Below are 25,643 nucleotides of genomic sequence, written 5' to 3'. Positions count from 1 at the left end.
GTGCTATCACTGCAGCCCTATAATATCTTGTGTTATGGGGGGTGGAAAGAAATCAGAGATTTCATACATTACTGGTAAAACTGCTAATAGACTTTTTATGACGGGAAACGTTGGTGTATATATGTACATATGTGATTAAAACTCATGTACTGGGGGGCTGGAGCAATAGTAAAGTGGGTAGGGCATTTGCCTTGCACACGGCTGACCTGGGTTCGATTCTCAGCATCCCATATGGTTGGGATTGATTCCTGAGTGCAAAGCCAGGAGTAACCCCTGAGCATCACCGGGTGTGACCCAAAAGAATCCATAAATAAATAAATAAAATTCATGTTCTGGGGACTGGAGCGATAGTACATGGGTTAAGGAGCTTGCCTTGCATGCAGTCAACCTTGGTTCAATCCCTGGCCCTGCATATGGCCCCCAAGCAGGGTAAGGATTGACCCTTGTGCACAAAGTCAGGAGTAGTCCCTGAGCATTGCCAGACATGGCCCAAACTTGCTCCCCATAAAAATTCAGATAATGTCCACACAGCAATTACATGTCTAGGAATATTTCCTGCAGATAAACTTATTCACATATGCAAAATAATTTATTTTTGTTTGTGGGCCATACCCAGTGGTGCACAGGACTTACTTTTGGCTTTTTATCAGGGATCATTCCTAGCTGTCAGAGTTGGTCATATTCAAGGCAAGCACGTTGCCTCTGTATCATCTCTCCAGCCCCATGTGCAGAATAATTTGTGCAAAATGTATTCATTGCAGAAGTGTTTTATTTTATTTATTATTTATTTATTTTTTTGCCTTTGGGATCACAACTGGCAATGCACAAGGGTTACTACTGGCTTTGCACTCAGGAATTATTCCTGGCAGTGCTTAGGGGATGATATGGGATGCTGGGAATCGAACCCGGGCCGACCGCATGCAAGGCAAACACCCTATCCACTGTACTATCGCTCTAGCCCCTGCAGAAGAGTTTTAAAAGCACAAGAACTGTAATAGTTATCCAGGGAAAAGTTTAAAAGTTTATATGTTCCATCATATAATAGAACATATAGCTATAAAGAGAACAAAAATATTCTTATGTTCCTTACAGATTAATTCCAGACACATTTTTTTTGTTTGTTTGTTTTTTGGGTCACACCTGGCTATGCACAGGAGTCACTCCTGGCTCTGCACTCAGGAATTACCCCTGGTGGTGCTCAGGGGACCATATGGGATGCTGGGAATCAAACCCGGGTCGGCCGCGTGCAAGGCAAACGCCCTACCCGCTGTGCTATTGCTCCAGCCCCTCCAGACACATTATTAATGTGAGAAAGATGCCAGGCTGGGGTGTTACTCAGCAGAAAAGCACATGCCTTGCATGTATAAGACCTGAGTTTGATCTCTGGCACTGAAAAATAATAATAATAATAATAATAATAATAATAATAATAATAATAAAAGAAAATGCCAAATTATACGTCTATTAGGTTTTTTAAAAATATGTATTTTGTATGTATGTATTTATATATGTAGTGCTGGAGATGTAGCTCAAAGGTCTGAGAACGTTTTGTATGCTGAAAAACCATGTTCAATCGATGGCACCACATGGTTCTCTGAATACTCCTGTTAACAAATCCTGAGCATAGTGCCATAAATAGGCCCAGAACACCCTCAGGTGTGGCCTAAACTATTATCCTCAAAAGAAAAAAAAATATGCATACGCATATGTATATGCACACAGATATATATGCATACATGACATCTATAAAATAATATAAAATATTTCAGTAGTTGGGCTGGAGCGATAGCATAGCGGGTAGGGCATTTGCCTTGCACGTGGCCAACCCGGGTTCGAATCCCAGCATCCCATATGGTCCCCTGAGCACCGCCAGGAGTAATTCCTGAGTGCAAACCCAGGAGTAACCCCTGTGCATCGCCAGGTGTGACCCAAAAAGCAAAAAAAAAAAAAAAAATATTTCAGTAGTTGACTGGGGAAGGATTCTTCAATATACATCTTATTTGGTGGGGAGAAGTCTTCTAAGCAATGCTTAGAGGACCAAGTAGTGCTGGAGATTGAACTTGGGGCCTGTGCATGTCAGTCATGCATTCCACCTCTCTTTGAGCTATATCTTCCAAGCCCTTAGGTCTATCTATATGTATTATGTATGTATATATATATGTGTGTATATATGGATGCATACACATATAAGTATATGCGATTTTTCCATCTTTATAGTACATCTCCTTTTGAATTTAGGGATAATGCATGGCAGTGAGTTTGGGCCACCCTAGCTCAATGTTTGAAGGTTACTCACGGCAGTGTTCAGAGAACCTTGTGGAGCCAGGGATTGAACCTAGGCTTCTAGACAGGAAAAAGCATGTGCACTAGTTATTTGAGTTATTTCCCTGGCACCCTTTTTTGAATTTTTTTTTTGGCTTTTTGGGTAACACCCGGAGATGCTCAGGTGTTATTCCTGGCTTTGCACTCAGGAATTACTCCTGGTGCTGTTTGCTCAGGGGCACACCTGGGATGCAAAACAAATACCCAACCCGATGCATTATCACTTCTGGCCCACCTTTTTTATTTTTTTTTGCTTTCTTTTGGGTCACATCTGGCGATGCACTGGGGTTACTCCTGGCTTATGCACTCAGGAATTACTCCTGGCAGTGCTGGGGGGACCATATGGGATGCTGGGAATCAAACCTGGGTCATCCGCATGCAAGGCAAACACCCTACCCACTGTGCTATTGCTCCAGCTCCACCATTTTGAATTGTAAAAGTTAAACAAATATGTAATCCTTTTTCAAGTAATACTTAAGTTGAAAACATTGCATACTTGATTCAAAACATGAAGGTATATCTAGTGCCCTTCTTTTACAGTTCATTTTTCTGAGGAGGGGTTAGGTGATTTATCTAATGTTAAAAGTTACATAGATCTAGTACCTAAGCAGTGAGGGACCAGAGCCTCTCTTTAATTGGTCTCTCTCAGAATAAAGGAACACACTTAAACACCCTTCAGAGGGCCAGAGAAATAGCTCAAAAAGCTGGAATCATGCTTTGCATGCTGGAGCTGTGTGTTTGATCCCCAGCACCGCATGTTCTCCCAAGTAATGCCTGGAGCAAACTCCCAAGAAAAGACCTGGGAGTAGCACCCTAGCACTACCAGGAAACAAATCTGTCTTCACATAAATTATATATTCTAACCTCCATTTTGGTGTGGGTTAGATAAAAATCGCAATTAGCTTGCTGGAAAAATTCCGGTGTATGTCAAGAGAAAAATCTGGACAGCACTTCTAAGAAGCTTAAAACTATAACCAGGTAACATTTATTGAAGGAAAATAGGGAAGTTTTGCCTTACCATATTAAACAATATAACAGAGTTGGGAGATAGTTCAGTGGTTAGGGCACATGGCTGGCATGTGCCTGACCTGGGTGCATTGCCCAGCACCATGTGGTCCTGCAGGCATGCCTGGGTGCAGCCCTAGAGACCCTCAGCACCACTGTAGCTGCGGTGAACCAGGTAATCCCTGGCATTGCAGGGACTGAGCAGTTCTGCATCCTCAGGCCTTTGTACTGAACCACTTGTTGGTGGAGAATTGCTGATGGAGTCCATGGGCCTCCTCACCATTGCTTGGGAGGCCTCTCTTACCCTCTTCCTTCTCAAAAAAAAAATTAAAAATTAAAAATATATATATACATGGGGGATGGAAATGAACAGAAATTTTCTCAAAGAAGAAATTTGAATGGCTAAAAGAGACATGAGAAAATGCTCTACATCACTAATCATCAGGGAGATGCAGATTAAAACAACAATGAGATATCATTTCACACCACAGAGACTGGCCCACATCCAAAAGAACAAAAGCAACCGCTGTTGGCATGGATATGGGGGGAAAGGGACTCTCCTTCACTGCTGGTGGGAATGCCGACTGGTTCAGCCCTTTTGGAAAACAATATGGACGATTCTCAAAAAATTAGAAATTGAGCTCCCATTTGACCCAGCAATACCACTCCTGGGAATATATCCTGGAGAGGCAAAAAGGTATGGTAGAAATGACATCTGCATTTATATATTCATTGCAGCACTGTTTACAATAGCCAAAATCTGGAAAAAAACAGTTCCCAAAAACAGATGACTAGTTATAAAGAAACTTTGGTACATCTACACAATGGAATACTATGCAGCTGTTAGAAAAGATGAAGTCATGAAATTTGTATATAAGTGGATCTACATGGAAAGTATCATGTTAAGTGAAATGAATCAGAAAGAGAGGGACAGACATAGAAAGATTGCACTCATCTGTGGAATATAAAAAACAGTGAGAGACTAACACCCAAGAGTTGTAGAGATAAGGATTAGGAGGTCTGCCCCACAGCTTGGAAACTGGCTAGGGGAAAAGGCAGCTCAGATAGAGAAGGGACCACCAAGTAGAGGATGTCGGGAGGACCCATTTGGGTTGGAAGATGCGAGCTGAAAGTAGACTATAGACCGAACATGATAGCCACTGAATGGCCAGTCAATACCTCTATTGCAAACTACAACACACAAAAGGAGAGAGAACAAAGGGGAATACCCTGCCACAGAGGCAGGGTAGGGTGGTCGGGGATGGGGTGGGGGTGGTGAGAAGGATACTGGGATCATTGATGGAGGTGAACGGGCACTGGTGGAGGGATGGGTAAATGATCACTGTATGAGTAAAATGCAAACACAAAAATTCATAAGTTTGTAACTGTACATCACAGTGATTATCTAATAAAAATTAAAATAAAAAAATATATACATATAAAACAATATGGGGCCAAGAATCTGGTTCAAGCAGTAAATGGTAAGTATGTGTGAGGACCCAAACTCCATTCCTGCCACTGCATGTACCACAACTCAATAGATACAGCATGGCAGGGTGTGTGGTCTGAGCACTGGCAAGCAAGCAACAAACTCTCTGTCAGGCCCACAGCACCAAACCAAGCATTGGCAAGTGGCCACTATTAAAAAAAAAATTAATTGGAGTGGAAAAAATAAAATAAAATGATAATAACAAATACATGGTTTTCTGGTTTGAGAGCCACACCTGGCTTTGCTTTAGGCTTACTCTGGCTCTGTGTTCAGGAATCACTCCTGGCGGGACTTGGGGGGACTGTAAGAGATGCTGGGGATTGAATCCTGGTCAGCATTGTGCAAGGCAAGTGCCCTGCCTGCTGTACTATCTTTCCAGTCCCACAAAATAAATATTTTTAAGATCAGTAGAATAAAGATTAGACTATAAAACCTAGGATTAGAGGCTTGCTCTTTCAAGCCTGCGTTTTTTCTCTTAACACATACTTTGCTTGCTTACTTTCAAGCTCTTGTTCTCTTTTGAACATGTATTCCTCTTTCTCTCCCCTGGTCTATGTAAGTAAATTTCAGTCAGTAAAAGACCTTGTTCTGCTGAATAATGAAACAAAATCCAATAGCAAAATTCAGGAATAGACTTTTTTTGTGGGGCTGGGAAGAGCCTCCTAAGCAGTGCTCAGGAGACCCAGGGGCCACTCTCAGGTCACCAAGCTAGACAGTTCTGTGCTAGAGTGGGAGGGTGTTTCTCAGGCCCTGTGGTGCCTGGGACCACCTGAGCCACCCAGCCAGTGCCTTGTGGTCTCATCCAGCAGTGCTCTGGGGGCCATGCAGCGTCACGCACTGAACCAGGTCTTGCATATGCAACGCATGTGCCCCTGACCTCATGCCAGCTCCTCAGTCCCAGAATAGACAAAAAATTTTAATGTGTGAGGGCCCAGGGATGTGATTTGGAATTAGAACAAGTAACTCCGATGTGTGATGCCCCCCCTGGTTGATTCCAGCAGGGCAAAAGCAGACAAAACTGTGAGCTGGGGTGAGGCTCAGTGGCAAAGCACATGACTTACATGTGTGAGACCCTGGGTTCAATCTTTGGCACTTCATTTTCTTTCTTTCTTTTTTTTTTTTTTACTATAGGATAAAAGTGACTTCAAACTTTGGGAATGGGGGTAATAATGGATAATTCAATAATAGTCTCAAGGAAGTTGGGACAATAACCTAATCATGTTTTTTTTTTTTAAAAACCCTGATATAGTGCACATAACTTAAATGTTAAAAAGAAAATCTAGGTATTTATCACAAAACTGCTCATTAACCTATGAAGTGTGACAAGAATTACTAACATATTCTTTATATTTAAAACTTTCTGTTGGGAATGCAAAACCAGTGAACAATCACTAGAGAAGATTGAGGTTCCCTAAAAATAAAATTATGTCATAACTCTATCCAATAATCCTATTCTAGGTCTATAGCCAAAATAATTGAAAGCTGGGGTTGAAGCATTAGTATGGTGGGTAGAGTGCTTCCCTTGCACAAGACCGAACCGGTGTTGATCCCCAGAATCCCATGTGGTCCCCAGAGCACCACCAGGGATAATTTCTGAGTGCAGAGCCAGGAATAAACCCCTGAACATTGCTGAGTGTGGCCCCACAACAAGCAAAAAAGTAATTAAAATCTAGATCTCAAGGAGAAATTAGTACATCTACATAGTTACTATTCACAGTAGCCAAAACGTGGCAACTACCTAAATGGTCAGGGTATTGATGTGATGAAAAAAATGTACATGGTATATTTTTACAGATACATTTTCATATAAAAGTATATATCTTATATACACATGGTATTGTTCCTTCCAAAAAGGAAATTCTGTTAGTGGCACAGATGAAACTTAGGGACATTAAATAGTCCATCATGAGTCCAGAGGACTCAGTAGCTTAGAGGGCCAGGCCTGGAAAGAGCCACAGATCAGGCCCCAATGCCACTGGCCTGTGCTAAATATGGTCCTGATGGCTCTTATATTTGTCTGGTGGCTCTGCTATTGGATCACTGGCACAGCAAATGATTTCCAGCTACACAGAACATGTGTGGGCACCATGGCCACCTGTGGTCAGCACCCGTGAGCACAACTGAAGGAATGCAACCTTGGAGAACACTGCAGCTGAGTATAAAAGCACAATCTGATGTATGACTCCACTGAGCACCACAGCCAGCCTGTGTGACCCCTGATCATTGCAACATCAAGTGAGAAGGAAAAGGGAAAAAAAATATAGAAAGTCAAATACTGCAAAATTCCCCTTATTTTAAGTATCTAAAATAATCCAACTCATAGAGATTGGTGGTTGACAGGGGGCTAAGGGAGAAAATAAGGAATTGCTTTAACAGGAATAATTTCGTTATTTGAAATTAACTTCATTGAGTTGGAACATCGGGTAGGGTGTTTGCCTTGCACGCAGCCGACCCGGGTTCAATTTCTCCATCCCTCTCAAGAGAACCCGGCAAGCTACCAAGAGTATCTTGCCCGCACGGCAGAGCCTGGCAAGCTTCCTGTGGCGTATTTGATATGCCAAGAACAGTAACAAGTCTCACAATGGAGACATTACTGGTGCCCGCTCGAGCAAATTGATGAGCAACGGAATGATAATGATACATTGAGTTGGAACTAAATTGAAATTAAGAATTATAACAAAGGGGCCAGAGTGATAATACAGCAGGTTGGGCATTTGTCTTGCAGGCAGCCGACCCATATGGCATCCCATATGGTTCTCCAAGCACTGGAGTGCAGAACCAGGAGTAACCCCTGAGCATCACCAGGTGTGACTCAAAAAGAAAAATAAATTGTAATACAGCTCCCTGATAATTTTATTCTTTCTCAGGTTTTTTTTTTTTTTTTTTTTTAGGGGACACACACAGAGTTGCTCAGAGCTTACTCCTGGACTCCTGGCTCTGTGCTCAGGGATAACTCTTGGCCCAGATGGGACACTTGGTCGGCCGTGTGCAAAGCAAGCACCCTAGTCACTGTACTATCACTCTGATCCCTCTTATAAAGTTTGTATGAGCAAATTATTTTCAACTACAAGGCAAGGAAAATGTACTTCAGACCTGCTATGTATTCAGTGAAGCAAGATAATGTGTTAAGTGTCCAGTTTCTGGCAATTGCTCAAAATCGTGAAAATTTTAGTTAGAATTTTACAAGATATAGCTCAGTGCCAGACCACGTACCTTACATGTCTGAGGTCCTAGGTTCAATTTCCATAATTTAAAAAGATCTCGTCTTTGCCAATTTTCTTTAGAAGTTAAATAACATCTTGAGTCTTTAGAAACCATCTGAATGGGAAAATCATGGCCTTAAGACTGCATTTCTAACTACATTTTTAAAGTTTCTTCAACTTTTCTGAGTTTTATAAGTTATCTACTCATCACAAGGTAATGAGGTTACTTCAGGGCATCACAGAGCTTATACTAGATATAAACTAGTAAACCAATGACCCACTTAGGTATTTCAATGAGCTTTCAGGAAAAAGAGCAATGTTCAAAGAAAACAAACCTTTAAACTCAGAACTAAGGTTAAAAAAAGTATGCCAAAGGATTCTAGAGAAGGTAGGCTGAACTGTGGTGGAGACAGTACATTTGGTGGTGGGCATTGTGTGGTAACATCATACTCCTCTCAAGTATAAACATTTACTCTTGCAAAACAATGCTATTTCAATTAAAATTAGTTTTTAAAGACATTTTAGTCTTCTTGTATCTAAACATGGTAAAAACTGGGCCATGGTATTATCAAATGACATCCTTAAATTCAAGGACGTATCTAATTAAAAACTGAAGATTATTCCATGTCATTTACTATTCTATCTCAAAAATAAACATGGGAATTTTAAAACCCAAAACTGACCCAAAAATGGAAATATGTAACTGAAGTGATACAATGAAAACAGATTTGACTGAAGTGATAAATTGATAGTTTAAGAGTTAGCTATCTTTACTCGTTTGAAGCTTTTATCCTTCTTGGTTTCCTATTTGGCAAACTGAATGTATACTACAGACCTACTCACAGCGACTTAAGATACCATCCATCCCACACCTTAGTGATTAACATCTGTCATTTATGGAAATGTGTAGCAAGTGCTTAGAATGAGTGCATATTATCTGGACCTGGAGGTAGACTGGCTACATACAAATCCGGATTTGGGGCTTCCTAGTAAATGACTGGTTATTATTTAACTTCCCTGCCCAAGTCATCAGTAAGATAAAAACCCTAGGACTTAGTTCACAGTGCTGTTGAAAAATTAAACCAGGGACTGTAGTATAGTAGCACTGTCATCCTGCTCATGGATTTGCTCAGTGGGGCACCAGTAATGTCTCCATTGAGATTTGTTAGTTTTTGGCGTATAGAATACACCATGGGTAGCTTGCCAGGCTTTGCTGTGCGGGTGGGATACTCTCAGTAGCTCTCCAAAAGGGATGGAGGAACCACGTGCAAGGGAAGCACCCTACCCACTGTGCTATTGTTCCAGTCCCAAAAAGGAAAAAAAAAAGTATAGTGGGTCGGGCTATTACACTTGGTCAACTCCCATTTCTGGACATGGTTCTGAGCACCATAAGGAGTGATCTGAAAGCACAGTTGGGTGTGACTCAAACCCTTCTCCCAGCAAAACAAACAAAAAAACACAAACCAACTGATATAACACTTGCCAGGCCTTAGAAAAGGTCCTAAAAAGTATTAGCTGTAACCATTAGCAGTGCCCATCTTAGCAGATGGCACTAGCCAGTGTTAAAAAAGTGTTTTCAGTAGTATAAAATTTTAAAAACTAGAAATGTCCAAGGCTTGGATTTATAGCTCAGTTCAGGAATTTGGTATATATCTTAATGGCTGAAATCATGCTTTGCTTATATGACTATGGGTTTGACCACAGTTATCAAACCAATCTTTGTAACCTGTTTTTTCCTAATATAACGGAGCCATGGGTGTGACACAGGGAGAGGGTACATGCCTTGCATAAGAATCTTTGGGTTTGATCCCAAGCACACACACAAGTTTCTAAAAAAAAGTCTCAAGATGCTATTCCAATTATACTTCAATTACAATCGGTTACATATAAGGTTAGAATGTTGTTCCTTCATTTTTACAGTTATGTTGTATTTCAAGGCTTTGTATCAGCATCAATTATGATTAAGCCTAAATCCAATGTTAAAAAGTAACAAACACGGGCTGGAGAGATAGCACAGCGGGTAGGGCGTTTGCCTTGCACGCGGCCGACCCAGGTTCAAATCCCAGCATCCCATATGGTCCCCTGAGCACGGCCAGGGGTAATTCCTGAGTGCAGAGCCAGGAGTAACCCCTGTGCATCGCCAGGTGTGACCCAAAAAGCAAAAAAAAAAAAAAAAAAAAAAAAAAAAAAAAAAAGTAACAAACACATTGATACTCAGAATTCTCTATGTTATATGAAATCACTAAAAATTATTCATTTATATATATTTTTATTTAGAAGCATTTATATCAGTACAGTGAAACTAAAAGTTAGAGACTGTTGTCATTAGTTTGGGTATCACTAGTTTATTATAAAAGAGACATGGAAATTATTTACATGATGAAAGATTTCAGAACTTCAGTGGAATGGGCAGCTTCATGGGATGCCATTTCAACAGTGGTATTTCAATCTACATACTTTCCAAGAATGTCACCGTCTCTAAACAAGAAATAATCCTGCAAACACAGAAAAGATTAGTTAAGATAACTTACAGCAAAGACTTTACTTCTTTTATAAATCATTAATTTCACACACCTTGTCATCTAGAACCACTTTGGTGCCTCCGTATTCTGGTAGAAGTACTTTATCTCCAACTTTTACACTAACTGGTTGAATTTCTCCACCCTTAAAAAAAAAAAGGATATTTATTAGAAGACCTCTAGCTCCACAGATATTTACACAACACTTTGGGACAACTGGCACTGACGGTATGGTCCTCTTGAGCACTGTTAGAGGCAACCTCCTCAGCAGGGTTCAACCCCCTTATACCACTCCTCCACACTCAAATTACTGCCCACAGTGGCTTCAACTATAACCTGTTTCAGTGTAAAAGTTCGAATTAATGGAAGAAGTTAATTTAAATCAAAGTTTTTAATCATTAAAATACTAATTCAGCCCACATGCTATGTGAACAAACCAATTTTTACAACTACACAAATACCATCATCTGATATTTCAACATACAAAAGAAAAAAAACTGTATTAACTTTCTGAATTTGAACTCACTTTGGTCAAATTTTCTCCCAAATACAGATGTGGAAATAAGAACTAAAGCAGAGTTCTCCCTAGGGCTTTCCCCTATTCCTAACGCCAGTATAGCTCCTTACTAGAACTTTCCCCAAGGCAGCAGGAACTTTGCAATTAACTTACTTGACCCCAAGGACATTCACTGTGCATTATGCCTGACACCAGTCCACAGCAGAATCCCAGTAAGGGCAGTCTAACTGTCCCCTTATGAACATACCAACCAAGGCCATAATTAAAAGTTTAAGATAATTATGGAATTAAGAGTTCAGATATAAAAAAAAAAGTTCAAATGTCCAGGCCAGAGTGATCCCAGACACCCCATATGATCCCCAAGCACGCAGCAGAAGTTAATTCCTGCATGCAGAACCAGGAGTAGTCCCTGAGCACCGCTGGGTGTGACCCAAAGTGTAAAGCATCATCTTTCCATAGGGCTTTTTTCTTTTTTTTGGAGGGGGTCATGAGGAGAGGCACTCAAACTTCTGGAGGTTTTGGGGTGTGTGTGGTGTGTGTGCCATAAATAGAATCCTGGTCCATGGTCCCCTAAAAGGCAAGCTTGCTACCTGCAGTACCCTCTGGCCCCTTTCCACTAATTTATCAAATTTGATAAACCAAAAAAAAAGCTCTATACACCAATTTTTGACTTATCAAAAATTTAGAATTAAATTTTGCTCATACACTACTGATATTCTCAAACTCCCAACAGAAAAAGTGACTTTAAGAAAACAGCACAAGATCTTGACTATAAAAGCAAAGGTTACTTTTGGTAATAATCCAGTTGTTCTTTGCTCCTAATTTACATAAAAACATTTTGACTCCACTTACCTTCCCTTTTGAGCCCGACCCAACAGCAACCACCGTGGCTTGCAACACCTTTCCTTGAGATTTCTCAGGAAGCATAATGCCTCCTTTGGTTACAGTTTCAGCTGCACTCCTCTCAACTAATACCCGGTCAAAGAGCGGAAGAAATTTTCTAAATGCTTGTCCTGCCTGCGGAGAGAGAGAGACAGATTATACTGGGAACGAAAATTTGCAATTACATTCGAGACAAATCCGCCGTCCTGGTGTGTGAGCAACCACATGTGGCTCTCGCCAAGATAACTGCGAAAATCAGCCCCAATCTCCAAGGAAAGACGCCAAAGGTTCCACGCTATCTCCCGAGGCAATTTCCCAATCCCTAAGTACGTTAGGGGTCGTGGTCGCGCCCCAGGGCAGCAGCCAGGGCCGTCCCAAGGGCGACCTTAATTTACTCCAAGGTCAAACGCGTCCCCGTTTTACTTGAAGATTTCAGCAAACCAGGAGGTCAAAGCCTCCGCCTAGGGCCATGCTTGCTTTCGACTCGCTGCAAGGGCTTCGCAGCGGCAGCGGCTCGACCGCGGCGCGCGTCTGCAGATGTCCGGCCCCCTCTCCCTCCCCGACGCGCGGGTGCAACAAGCCCTCGGCTGGAGGCAGCGTCGTGGTGGTGGCCGCGGTAGGGGGGTGGGAGGGTCGCTTCTCCCGGCTGTGGTCACCTAGGTGGCCCCTGCCCTTCGGCTTGGCCCCAGGAGACCAGTCCGAATTTCCGGAGCGCACCAGGCCCCGCTAGGCCCGCGGGCCCGCGAGCCACGCGGGTCTTACCATGACGCCGACTGCCGCACTCCCGAGCTCTGCACTCACGCCGCCGAACGGAGAGACCCGCAGTCCGGCCCCGCGGCCACGTGAATGTGGGAAAAGGCCGCGCAGTGCGCAGGCGCGCTCGACCCCGCCGCCCGCCCCGCCCCGCGCGAGTGGGCGGCCGCAGCGGCGCGCGCCGCGATTCGTCCCCGAGCGCCCTGCGCAGGCCCCTGACGCCGGGAGCGGGAGGCGGAAGAAAGAGGAGCTCTTTCTAGGCTTTTCTAGGCCGCCCGCCGAGGTGAAAGGACTAGCCCTTCGCCCCCCTCCCGGAAATGACGCGGGTTGACCTTTGACCCACAGCGAGCGCGGCGCTGCCCGGAAAGTTCTGGAAGCGAGCGCCGCCCGGGAACGAGCTTAAGCGGGCTGCCCAGGGTTGAGCCCGCAGGCCGGGCCCCAGCGCGGGTAGGGAGGGGCGGGGCGGGCGCACTGCGCGTGCCGATTGCCGGGCCCCGGGCCGACGGGAAGGGGGTGGGAGCCCGCCGCACGCGCGGTGCCGCGGGGCGGGGGAAGCGGCGGAGGGAGGGGACACGGGCTCATTGCCGTGTGCGCCCTGCACTCTGTCCCTCACTCGCCGCCGACGGCCTGCCTCGCCGCTGCCCCGCAGGTACGCGGCCTCCATGCGCCGCCTCCCCCTCCCCCCCTGCTCTGAGACGCCCCGGGACCCCGCAGCCGGGCTTTCCCCCGCCCCTACCGCCGCGCCGTCCAGCCCGGAGCGGCGCCCGGCGGCCGCGAGCCAGGCGGAGCTCCCCCACGCCTCTGCAGGCCCGGGCCGCGCCGAGCTAGGCCTGGCGGGTGCACGCGGGGGCCCGTCACGTGCCGCGTGGATCGCGGGCCCGGGCCGTCTGCGGCACGGAGGGCTCTGCTGCCGGGAGGGTTCGGAACCGACTGCTGGGGAAGGGGGCAGGGATTCTCCGGGCCCTCCGATGCATCGCCCTCTTGATCGACTCCAGGACGTCGGGGAGGGTGGTGGTGGTTGCAGCGGAGCGGGGCTGCTGTTTTTGGCCCCGCCGGCCGCCGGGGTACGGCGGCTGCACCCTTGACCTTGCTCGGGGCGTCCTGATGGAAAGCCACGTGGGGCCGCGGCGAGTGGGCCGGGCCGCCGCCCCCACTACTGTAGTTCCGAGTGGATACATGGAGACTCATTTTACTCGGGGAATTTTTGCAGCGTCAGTAGTGTTTTTATTTCATGCTGGATCCCCGGGTTTCTAGTCCTCTTCCCCCCCCCCCCCAGACTTTTTTTCCAGAGCCCCGTGGCCCGTTTGGGGTGGGTTTGCTTTTCAAAGCCATTTCCGCGGTGAAAGATTAACTCATATCTTAGCTACAGGGGTAGGTGGTGGTGGAAGAAGAGGGGCTGTGCTTTGCGCTGGTGCCCTAGGTCGGGCGTGCGGGCCCGTCCGCGCACATGCGCTGGTAGCCAGCGCTCGGTGTAGCGGCCCTCCTCATCGAATATTTTATTCTGTCCTAATGGGACCTGGTGTCACGTTGTGACCGACTACAGAGGAGTGCTAGTTCTCACCAATTCTTCGTTTCCCCTTCCAGAAATGCTTCGATTACCAGCAGTCCTTCGCCAGATCAGACCGGTGTCCAGGGCACTGGCACCTCATCTCACTCGGGCTTATGCCAAAGATGTCAAATTCGGTGCAGATGCCCGGGCCTTAATGCTTCAAGGTGTAGACCTTTTAGCCGATGCCGTAGCTGTTACTATGGGGCCAAAGGTATCGACTTTTTTTTTATCTTACCATCGAGTATCTTTGTTGGAGTAGCAATTTTCATTGCTGTAGATCCGCAGTTTGAACTATTGAAGTATTCTTTAGGGAAGGGGGTAATTCAGTTGACCATAAGTTGCAACTTATTTTTCCCCCTTTTTCTTAATATATAATGGTTTTAAAGAGTTCAGTTGCTTCTGCCAGATTTGCCAAACTTTATAGTGTGTGATGCAATCAGTTGGTAACTCATAGCTCCAGGTGAGTTCTTAACTCAAAGTAGAGTTAATCTCCTTGAGTTAAATTTTGGCGCCTTTCCCAATAATTCCAAGTATAGAGGGAAGGAGTTACGGTATCTTCCCTGCTACCTCAGGGATGTGCTTATAGGTACTAGTTTTAAAGTTTTCTTGCTGTCCTTTATGTTTCGAAGCACTTTAAAATTTAGGTCACATTTAATGTGAGCAATTGGTGAGTCAGGAGTAAAAAAATAATTTCAAATCTTTGAAGATGATGTATAGTTGATTGTTTTATTTCCAATTGAAAACAAGGCACTGCTTTGCTTTGCAAATAGGAGCTTTGGCTGGAATCCAAAAGCTGTATTACTGTTAGTAACACATTTCTTTGGGTCTTATAGTTGAGATTTAATGTTGACCAGCCCTAGATGAAGACATTGTATTTGACTTCCTCTTATTAAAGATAAGTTTTAAAAATATAAGTTTACATTACTTTCAAAGATAGTAAACTCTAGGGTTATCTTAATAGAAAAGATGAAGAATCCTTATCTTCCATAATACCTCATCCAGAGATACGCATTTGGCAAGGCAGCAAGAAGAATTTGCTCTGAGATTCAATTCCATATTTAGGGTTTCAAGTCTCTGATGGATTTTGGAGATTATTCTTTCCGCTAAATAGTGATAGCAGTGTATGATCCTGAAATTTCTTTCATTCTCTGTAATTATAGGGAAGAACGGTGATTATTGAACAGAGTTGGGGAAGTCCCAAAGTAACCAAAGATGGTGTAACTGTTGCTAAGTCCATTGACTTAAAAGATAAATATAAAAATATTGGCGCCAAACTTGTTCAAGATGTTGCCAATAATACAAATGAAGAGGCTGGGGATGGTACCACTACTGCTACTGTATTGGCACGATCAATTGCCAAGGAAGGCTTCGAAAAGATTAGCAAAGGTGCTAATCCAGTGGAAATCAGAAGAGGTAGGACTATCTTTTATTCTCTTGTGTTCTTAATTGTTAGTCATCTTGGTTGATTCTTCATCTTTCTAAAAAGATTTTTACTGTTTTTCTTAAGCAAGTGGTGATTGAATGCCTGGCTTGGTGTGGGGTCGATATATAGAAGCAGGGAATGTGATTAAAACCTTCCTTGTCATCAGGAGGTGCTCTAATCTCCAAGAAAAGCCATTTATTTATTTATTTATTTATTTATAATGGTGGATGAAACATGGTTTTTGTTTTGTTTTTGGGCTACACCCAGCATGCTCAGGGGTTACTCCTAGCTCTGTGCTCAGGAATCTGTTCTGGAGGTATATGGGGAGGCCATAGGGGATGCCAGGGATCAAACCTGGGTTAGCAGCATACAGAGGCAAACACTCTATCCACTGTACTGTGAGATATTAATTGAAATTATTACAGACTCACCCTGGGATTTTCCCAGAGAAAGTGATTACTATAGATCTTTGCCTTTTTTAGTTGGGGAGAGGAGAGAGAATGCTACCAGAGATTGAGTTTGGGGCTTCATACTAGAAGAGCTAGGACTTTTCCCATTTAAATACCCTGGCTCCTAAATTTTTGTTAAAGTAGCAGTTCAAAATAAATGTTGCTAGTCCCAGTTAAAATGGGTCTTAATATAAATCCATAATGTGCTACTGACCTTTAAGAGAACTATGGAACTTCTGTGGGGGCCAAAGTAAAGTAAATCCTTATATGTGTGTGCCTGACTGTGATTTGATACCCAGAACTACACATGGTTCCTTGAGCACAGAGCCAGGAATAAGTTCTGAGCACTGCTGGCAGGGGGTGTGGGGGGAAGCAAAAATCTTATAAATCATAATTACATTAAATGAGATACCAGGTGAGTCAGACCCATAGTGGCAGTCAGCCGTGTGAAGTTGCTTATTCTTGAGAGTTAAACTCGTTGGAAGTTAGGAATTACAATCCATTTTGTTCCTTTTGTGTCTCATTTAATTAAGGGGAAATTGTTAAGTGACCCCTATTAGAATGGGCTGCATAATTGAATTGGGGGTGACTTAACAATGAATTGAGGTAAATTCATGAGTGTTTTTTTAAAATTAGGCTATGATTTCCCCTCCCCTGTCCAGTTTTCAAAATTGTGTAATGTCATATTGAAATTTGTGTTATCTATCTTCTATGTAACTAGGAAAAGTACTTTGCCAAAGCAGTGTATTAACTGTAAAGGTAATTAGACGTTTTATTCTAAAACCAGGTGTGATGCTAGCTGTAGATGCAGTAATTGCTGAACTTAAAAAGCAGTCTAAACCAGTGACAACTCCTGAAGAAATTGCTCAGGTAAGGAATTTTCCTATTTTTTCACAGTTAAATATTTGGGATTTTATTCCTGTATGCAGAGCTTGCTATCCGGCTCTTTGAAGCTATCTCCCAGGGACCTGTTAAATGTTTTTCAAAATGTTCTTCAGCTTTTGTTGAAGATACATAATTTTTGTCATGTTGCAATATTGGCTACATTTACCAAGGTTAAAAAAACAATGTTATCAGTATACACCCCCTTTTATGTTTAAAAGAATGATTTTATTTATTTATTTTCAAAATCTAGCCAAGTAATAAAGAATCAAGAACAACCATACTTCAATGAACTATCATAAAACATAAAATCCCCTTTGTTTTCAAGCAGAGGGGATTTGTTAGGACCCCAGGCCCCTAACAATGTGAAAGTTTCTAGAAGTGGATTTCTTTGAGGTCAATATTGCCTTTTAATATGGAAAGATACCTTGATTATTTCAGGTTGCTACTATTTCTGCTAATGGAGACAAAGAAATTGGCACCATCATTTCTGATGCAATGAAGAAGGTTGGAAGGAAGGGAGTCATCACAGTAAAGGCAAGAGTTCTTATTCTAAAATCAATGCTCAGGAGTTGGGTGATAGGTGTATATCACCTATTAGGTGGGGTGTGTTTTTTTTTTTTTAACTTGAAGTGATGAAATAGTTTTATTTTGGAAATACGAGAGAAGAGCTCCATAAAGCAGAGAAATTCTGCAGAGTTTGAATCTACAGACTGAATAGAGAATAGAGTGCACACGGCATTGTCTTTGTAAAGGTAGCGTAAAATGCTGTGTTTGGTGATCAAAACCGAGTTTTTCCAAACACTAAAGTCTGTATATTTCAAAGTGTTACAATTTTCCCACGTAATGTGAGCATCTGTACAGATTGGGGTTTTGTATAATTAATAATCTGTACAGATTGTTTTATGTGATTAATTATTCATAACATAAATGACAGTTTTAGCTATAAAAATTTATTTAAATTATTTTCTTTGAAAATTTTTTGCACAGCAGGACTAGAGTGACAATTGTCTCACTTGAGTGGGACCCTGGGATTTTTGTATGCTTTTTCATGGATACATTTGATCAGTGGTGTATAGTAATGTGATCTATAATTATAAATTTATGTGTTTTAATGAAATTCATGTAACTATTTCTTTGACTTTAGGATGGAAAAACGCTGAATGATGAATTAGAAATTATTGAAGGGATGAAGTTTGATCGAGGTTATATTTCTCCATATTTTATTAATACTTCAAAAGGTAAGAGAAGTCAGTAGCTAAAAGATTTGAGGGTTTTGTTTGGGGGTCCATGCCCCGAGGTGCTCTGGGGTCCTCAGAGGACCATGTACTACTCAGGATCTAAGGGTTCTGGCATATGCTGTACAAAGTCCCTTTGAGCTATCTCCATAGCCCAGTGATGTTTCTTTATTTCTCCCCACCCTCGCCTTTTTCTTTCTTTTTTTTGTGTGTGTGTGGGGGGGGGGGGGGGCGAGGTGGTTACACTTGGCAATGCTCATACCATCTGTTTGTACCGTCTATCTGGCCTCTAGTAACAAGTTTTTTAGAACAGTTGGATTGTTTTAAACTAGGCATTCGCGATGAAGATAGTACAGTGGGTTAGATACTTAATTGCTTATGGCCAATCTGGATTCAATCCAAAATAAATTAAGAAATAGACTATAGGCATTTATATCATATGAAAAATTAATTCATGTTCCAAAAGTTAATTTGTATGAGAAAGAAACAGCCTAACTTTCAAAGTCTAACTTTCAAAGTGGACTTTAGGGGCCAGGGCAATAGTACAGTTAGTAGGGAGCTCACCTTGTACACAGCATCTCTAGTTGTAGCCCAAAACCTTTGACCAAACCCCCCTAGATAAGTAGACTTTGTTTTGTAATAGATTTTTGTTGGTTGTTGTCTTGTCTGGGGATGGAACCTCATGCATAGAGTAAGCAGCCATGCTGTGCTTGAACTATAGGCCGTTGTGACTAAGTACCACACCCAACTGCTGCAGAGGTGGGTGAGCAGCCCTTGGTTACGTTGGTGGTACTCAAAAGTACTGTGCGGTGCCAAGGATCAAGCTTCAAACCTTGTACATGCGTAGCAACTGAGCTCTTATCCACTCATCATTGTTTTTCCTATCACCCACTTTGTTTTTGTTTGGGGCCATAGCCAGTGATGCTCAGGGGCTTTCATGCTCAGAGTGTACCGTGCTGTGCCTAGGATCAGTCTGGCCTTCATTCACACCAACTTCAACTCCCCTCCTTTAAAAAAAAATTTTTTTTTTGGTTGAAGTCACATTGCTTTGTAAATACAGTTGGGGAGTATGGATGCACTAAGATCAACATATGTATTGTGCATCACCCTAAGCCCGGTGTTTATCTTTCAAAAAACCTTGACTTGTTTTTTGTATACAGATAAATTGTAGCATTTTGAGAATATCCTTCATGTTCTAAGATTGGCTTCAAAATGTTTTTTATAGGCCAGAAATGTGAATTCCAAGATGCCTACGTTCTGCTGAGTGAAAAAAAAATTTCTAGCGTCCAGTCCATTGTACCTGCTCTTGAAATTGCCAATGCTCACCGGAAGCCCCTGGTCATAATTGCTGAAGATGTTGATGGAGAAGCGTTGAGTACACTTGTTTTAAATAGGTAAGTGGTCAGTGTTACTTTGTTTACTTTTCTAGATGAACAGCAATTAATAATGTTCAAAAACTTGCTACCTGACATCATCAGACTACTTGTGTATGAGGTTAGGGAGATACTATAGCAGGTTAAGACACTTGCCTTGGAGAAGACCAACCCATGTTTGAACCCCTGGGAACCACAGTATTTCCCTGAGCATTGCTAGGTGTGACCCCAAAACCAGGGGCGAAAAGACAACCTGTGCTTATGTCTAGAATTGTGGTAGTATGGGCAGCATGAACTTTCGGTCCTATTACAGTGTTTCTCGGGGAGAGAGACAGTACAGTGGGTAAGGCACGTGCCTTGGACAAGTCTGGCCAGATTTGTTAGCCAATATCGTGTGTGGTGTCTTCCAAGCTTATTAGGAGTGATTCCTGAGTGCAGAGCCAGGAGTAACTCCTGAGCATTGCTGTATGTGACCCCCAGACTACTTAACATTTAAAATGGTTTGCCTTTTTTTTTTTGGATGGGACTAAAGTTAACAGTGTGGGCCTGGAGCCATTCCCAGTGCTGTTGGCTTGGTGCTTCTGGTTTTCAGCGTGTACAAGTAGATCTGGTGATGTGTGACTTCTTTATCTTTTTTCTGAGGGAATTATTTTCACTCTTATGAAGATACAAGTAAACAACTATCATTCTGAATTTCTCCTTAGAAGTGCCTGGGGGCTGAGCCATTGGTCTCTGGCCCTATGAATAACTGCCATTAGAATCGTATAGTCTTGAGTGTCTTGTATATTCTGTTATAAATAAAAGTGTTGTCAAATATATTTTCACTTTAAAAATGAAGTGCTTAGGATGTGCTAACTCAAGTGAATAATTTTTTTTTCAATTTTATAATAAAAATGCTGAATGATGTTGGGCAAGTATCAGATTATTTCTATATCAATAGTAATCTTTTCCCAAAACTCTGAATTTCCTTTTCTTGGAATACATATAGCTTGATTGGTGGTAAAATTTGAAGACACAAGAAAAAAAAGACTGTCAGTAAAATATACTAGCTTTTGCTTATTTCGTGCCCGTATCACTGTTTGCATTTACAAGTGATCTGAATTCACTATTCAGACCTGAAGTAGTGGCTCAGAAATAGATCGTGTGCTTTGTATGTGTGAGGCCCTGGGTTCTGTCCCTGTTAGCACAATTTTTTTAGAGAATTTGGTACTAAGTGGAACCCATGGGTAAATGCTTCTTAGATAAAACCCAAATTTAAATTTAGGGGCCGGATTGATACAGCAGGTAGGAGGAATTTGTCTTGCATGTGGCTGACCCAGGTTTGATCAGACACCCCATATGATTGATGCGTTGAGCACAGCTGGGTTTTAATGTAAAAAATATAAAAAGTTTTGATGTGAAAACTTTTCTTGCCTCCCACCCCCCTCCAAAAGCCAATAGATTGATTTTCAGTCTGTAAAATTGACATACTAAACTTTTTTTCTGAACAAAATTTACCTTAAGTGTCATTGATTTATCATTTGATAATAGCAAATGGGGCTGGAGCGATAGCATAGCGGGTCGGTCGCTTGCCTTGCATGCAGCCAACCCGGGTTGATTCCTCCGCCCCTCTCAGAGAGCCTGGCAAGCTACCCGTGGCATATTCGATATGCCAAAAACAGTAACAAGTCTCACAATGAAGACGTTACTGGTGCCTGCTCGAGCAAATCTATGAGCAACAGGATGACATGACAGTGGTTAGCAAATGGTAATGAAAAATTTCCTATGTCCTATCTTAACATGCGATAGGGTTCAAAAATTAAAACCTAAAAAGTGGTTTCCTAACAAACCATAGTCGGCTTGAAAATAACTAGAGACACATATTTTATTAGTTTTACTAAATGTAGTAATTTTTTAACAGGCTAAAAGTGGGTCTTCAAGTTGTAGCAGTCAAAGCTCCAGGTTTTGGTGACAATAGGAAGAACCAGCTTAAAGACATGGCTATTGCTACTGGTGGCGCTGTAAGTAAAAGTCTTGGTTTAATGTTATTTATGTTTATAGATCAAATATATTTTTTCAAGTTTGTACTTTCCTAAAGCAGCTAATAATAAGGATTAAATGAAAAGTTTAAAATGTCAATAAAAGACTATTCAGGGACAATAGTATAGCAGGTAGGGTGCTTGTCTTTCACGCTGTGGCTGGCTTGGGTTTGATTCCCAGCATTCTGTATGGTCTCCTGAACCTGCCATAAGTGAGGTCTCTTAGCACTGCCACTTGTGACTCACAAACAACAAAAGACTATCCAAATATTAATCTAGGTTAGCACTGGTTTTGGAAGTGTTAAATTTATTTCTTAGATACAAAATGGGCTGAAGCGATAGCAGAGTGGGTAGGGCATTTGCCTTGCATGAGGCCGACCTGGGTTCGATTCCTCCACCCCTCTTGGAGAGCCTGGCAAGCTACCCGTGGCATATTCGATATGCCAAAAACAGTAACAAGTCTCACAATGGAGATGTTACTGGTGCCCGCTCGAGCAAATCGATGAGCAACGGGATGGCAGTGATAGATACAAAATAGAAATGACAAAAATGAAATAGCATGAAAATATGAGAAATATATACTTAATGTTTCAAGATGGCTTGCATAAGGTATTGTTATACTAAACTTAAGATAGAAGTAATCTAATTTATTTTAATATTTAATAGGTATTTGGAGAAGAAGGATTAACTCTGAATCTTGAGGATGTTCAGCCACATGATTTGGGAAAAGTTGGAGAGGTCATTGTAACCAAAGATGATGCCATGCTCTTGAAAGGAAAAGGTGACAAGGCTCAAATTGAAAAACGTATTCAAGAAATCATCGAGCAGTTAGATATCACAACCAGTGAATATGAAAAGGAAAAACTGAATGAACGCTTGGCAAAACTCTCCGATGGTGTGGCTGTGCTAAAAGTAAGATTTACTACCTTAAATCAGCTTTTTAGTTCTAAGCCCACAGAGTCCACAAATGATTTTTGTTCTGTGTTTAATCTTGGATGGGAAAAGACTTAGTTACTGAATTTTTTTTTTTTCACCTTTAGGTTGGTGGGACAAGTGATGTTGAAGTGAATGAAAAAAAAGACAGAGTTACAGATGCCCTCAATGCTACTCGAGCTGCTGTTGAAGAGGGCATTGTTCTGGGAGGGGGTTGTGCTCTGCTTCGGTGCATTCCAGCCTTGGACTCATTATCGCCCGCTAATGAAGATCAGAAAATTGGTACGAAGTTATATTAAAACTTGAGGGTTTTTTTACAGCCTGATAATTGGTCTTTCTGGCAGAATAATACTGTTCGGCTAACAAATTTTCAGACTATAACAGTAATGAATGAACTTTTTCAAAGTGAATGATTACAGGACTGAGGATGTTGTTTTTTTTTTTCTTTTTTTTCTTTATGGGTCACACCTGGCAATGCACAGGGGTTACTCCTGGTTCTGCACTCAGGAATCACCCCTGGCAGTGCTCAGAGGACCTATGGGATACTGGGAATCGAACTCAGGTCGGCCGCATGCAAGGCAAACACCCCACCTGCTGTACTATTGCTCCAGCCCGAGTTTTCTTAAGTAGCAAAGCACATACATTCCTTGAGTGTGCCCTTCACAATTTTTAATTTTCTGTGGTGCTTCTGAACTCAGGTCTCATGCGTACATGCATATGTACTTTACCAATGAGCTATACCCTGTCTTTTCCTGGGGAGGGGGCACACCAGCTCTGCTCAGGAGTCACCTCTATGCTTAGAGAGCATATGGAGTACTGGTTTTCAGGTGAATGTTCTCATCTGTGTTTCCTGCAGAATTTTATCATAAGGGTTGTGCTGTAATATTACAAAAGAAAACTTAAATGTCTTAATTGGTTCTCCATAGGGATAGACATTATTAAAAGAACACTCAAGATTCCTGCAATGACCATTGCTAAGAATGCAGGTGTTGAAGGATCATTGATTGTTGAGAAGATTTTACAGAGTTCCTCAGAAATTGGTTATGATGCAATGGTTGGAGATTTTGTGAATATGGTGGAAAAAGGAATCATTGATCCAACAAAGGTAAGTAGTAAATACCACTTTCTAAAAGTGCTTTGAAGAGCTTATTGTTGAGTCTTGTTCAGTTTTTGCCAAGGAAAAAGTAATAATCTGAAACTTTTTTTCTAGGTTGTAAGAACTGCTTTACTGGATGCTGCTGGAGTAGCCTCTCTGTTAACTACAGCAGAAGTTGTAGTTACTGAAATTCCTAAAGAAGAAAAGGACCCTGGGATGGCTGGAATGGGTGGAATGGGAGGAGGGATGGGAGGTGGCATGTTCTAATTCATAGAATAGTGCTTTACCATTATTAATGAACTGTGAGAGGAAGCTCAAGGCAGGTGCTCCTCATCTATAACTTCAGAGAAGTCAGTTGAAGGAAAAACACTGAAGAAAAGGCTGGCTGATGTTTTAAGAAAATCGCTATAATCATCAGTTACTGGTTTCAGTTGACAACATATAATGGTTTACTGCTGTCATTGTCCATGCCTACAGATAATTTATTTTGTATTTTTGAATAAAAAGACATTTGTACATTCCTGATGACTGAGTGCAAGAGCCATGTACCAATGTACTGCTTTCAACTTAAATCACGAGGCATTTTTACTACTATTCTGTTAAACTCAGGATTTTAGTGCTTGCCATCACCAGATGAGAAGTTAAGAAGCAGCCTTTCTGTGGAGAGTAAAAATAATTGTGTACAAAGTAGAAAACTATCCAATTATGTGACAACCTTTGTGTAATAAAAATTGTTTAAAATTAATTGTAGTTGTGTAGCCTTTCCATAATCTAAAAGGTATGAGATTAAAATCAGTAATGCTTAGCTAACAGTTTCACATAGCCCAATTCATCCCCAGCACCTGCACCACATGGTCCCTTAGCACTGCTGGCTATGACTCAAACTAAGGGGAGAGATTGAGTGGTTTTTGGCAAAAGTATGTAAAACATTCTACTTAGCTAATCTTTGCCAGAGGATTATATTGAAAAAGGAGAGTTTTGGTTTTGTTTTGGGCCACACTTGGGTTAGTCCTGCTTGGGGGACCATACAGGATGCCGGGGATTAATTGAACCCAGCTGGTGTGCCATCTTTGAATAATAGGAAATTTTTAAATTTCCCCTTAACTGACTGCCCTGTGTATCTCTCCCATCTGGCCGTTGTGAGTTAATCCTCCCTTCGGAAAATTACTAGAACCCGAGGGCATTGTGAAAACTTTTATGTTTAATGGTCAAGTACAGGTTGACTTTTTCCCAAATGAAATCTGAGTTGTGAGTAGTCAATCTGTAACCAGTCCGTCTGAGGATAGTGACTGGCATTTGAAGATGTGGGTTGAGCAAACTTGTGGGACTGAGATCATTAAGGTGCGCTGTTTGATTCCATCTCAGTAGCTTGTCAGAATTGAATTATGAGCCAGAGTGGAGCTCAGTAAACAATTGAATTAATCTGAAAGTCTGCAGTTTCCCACAATCTGCTGAAATAATGTAGGGAGAGGAAAGAACCTTGAATGTAATCGAGGTGCATTTGTTTACTCTCAAGGTAGTTGTGTTTTTATTTATTTTTTTTTTCTTTTTGGGTTACACCCATCGATGCTCATGCACTCAGGAATTACTCCTGGCGGTGCTCGGATGCTGGGAATCGAACCCGGGTCGGACCGCGTACAAGGCAAGTGCCCTACCCACTGTGCTATCACTGCAGCCCCTCTCAAGGTAGATTTTTGAAGAGAATGCTGAGCAAAAAAATAAAACAAGTAAATTTGGGGAAAATTTTTTTTGATGTAGGAGTACTGATATTCAGACATTGATTAAGCTAATTGAATTGGGCATGAACTCTGGTACTTTTTTAAATTTTTTAATTGGATATCTGAGGTCATTACAAAGCTGTTCATAATTAATTGGGTTTCAGTCATACAATGATCCAGTAGCCATCCCTCCAGTGTACATTTCCCACCACCAGTGTGTCCTCCCTCCCCCCCTTTCCCTACCACCATTCCCCATCCCCCTACTCTCAACCTT

General features: G+C 42.2%; 2 protein-coding genes across 4 annotated transcripts in view; one reads left to right on the top strand and one right to left on the bottom strand.

Moving 5' to 3' along the window:
- The window catches only part of MOB4 (MOB family member 4, phocein), a 55,174-nt gene extending 42,342 nt beyond the window's left edge, over positions 1–12,832 (bottom strand). The window contains exons 1-2 of the mRNA XM_055120505.1: positions 12,700–12,832; positions 11,908–12,072 (exon numbers count right to left, since the gene is read on the bottom strand). Coding sequence (XP_054976480.1) covers positions 11,908–12,072; positions 12,700–12,702 — 168 coding nt within the window. The 5' untranslated portion in view covers positions 12,703–12,832. The remainder of the gene's footprint in view (positions 1–11,907; positions 12,073–12,699) is intronic.
- A 35-nt stretch (positions 12,833–12,867) lies between these two features.
- HSPD1 (heat shock protein family D (Hsp60) member 1) lies at positions 12,868–24,176 on the top strand. 3 transcript variants are annotated; one of them, XM_004601245.2, is made up of 12 exons: positions 12,868–12,973; positions 14,275–14,450; positions 15,400–15,652; positions 16,899–16,981; positions 17,435–17,530; positions 18,141–18,234; positions 19,457–19,625; positions 21,505–21,604; positions 22,289–22,534; positions 22,663–22,837; positions 23,482–23,660; positions 23,766–24,176. In XM_004601245.2, the coding sequence occupies exons 2-12, from the start codon at positions 14,277–14,279 to the stop codon at positions 23,916–23,918; spliced, it is 1,722 nt and encodes a 573-aa protein (XP_004601302.1). In that variant the 5' UTR covers positions 12,868–12,973; positions 14,275–14,276; the 3' UTR covers positions 23,919–24,176. The 3 variants fall into 3 exon arrangements, with proteins under 3 accessions (XP_004601302.1, XP_054976478.1, XP_004601301.1); XM_055120503.1 differs by having other exon boundaries at positions 12,941–13,137; XM_004601244.2 differs by lacking the exon at positions 12,868–12,973 and adding an exon at positions 13,188–13,339.
- The last annotated feature ends 1,467 nt before the right edge of the window (positions 24,177–25,643 follow it).

This window comes from Sorex araneus, chromosome X (genome assembly GCF_027595985.1).
Source record: "Sorex araneus isolate mSorAra2 chromosome X, mSorAra2.pri, whole genome shotgun sequence".
NCBI classification, from domain to species: Eukaryota; Metazoa; Chordata; class Mammalia; order Eulipotyphla; family Soricidae; genus Sorex; species Sorex araneus.
This window is presented reverse-complemented; position numbering and strand designations above follow the sequence as displayed.

Coding starts and splice junctions, on each gene's coding strand:
- HSPD1 (XM_004601245.2), top strand. CDS start 14,277: ATGCTTCGATTACCAGCAGTCCTTCGCCAGATCAGACCGGTGTCCAGG. Junction 15,653..16,898: donor TCCAGTGGAAATCAGAAGAG/GTAGGACTATCT, acceptor TTCTAAAACCAG/GTGTGATGCTAGCTGTAGAT. Junction 17,531..18,140: donor AGGGAGTCATCACAGTAAAG/GCAAGAGTTCTT, acceptor CTTTGACTTTAG/GATGGAAAAACGCTGAATGA.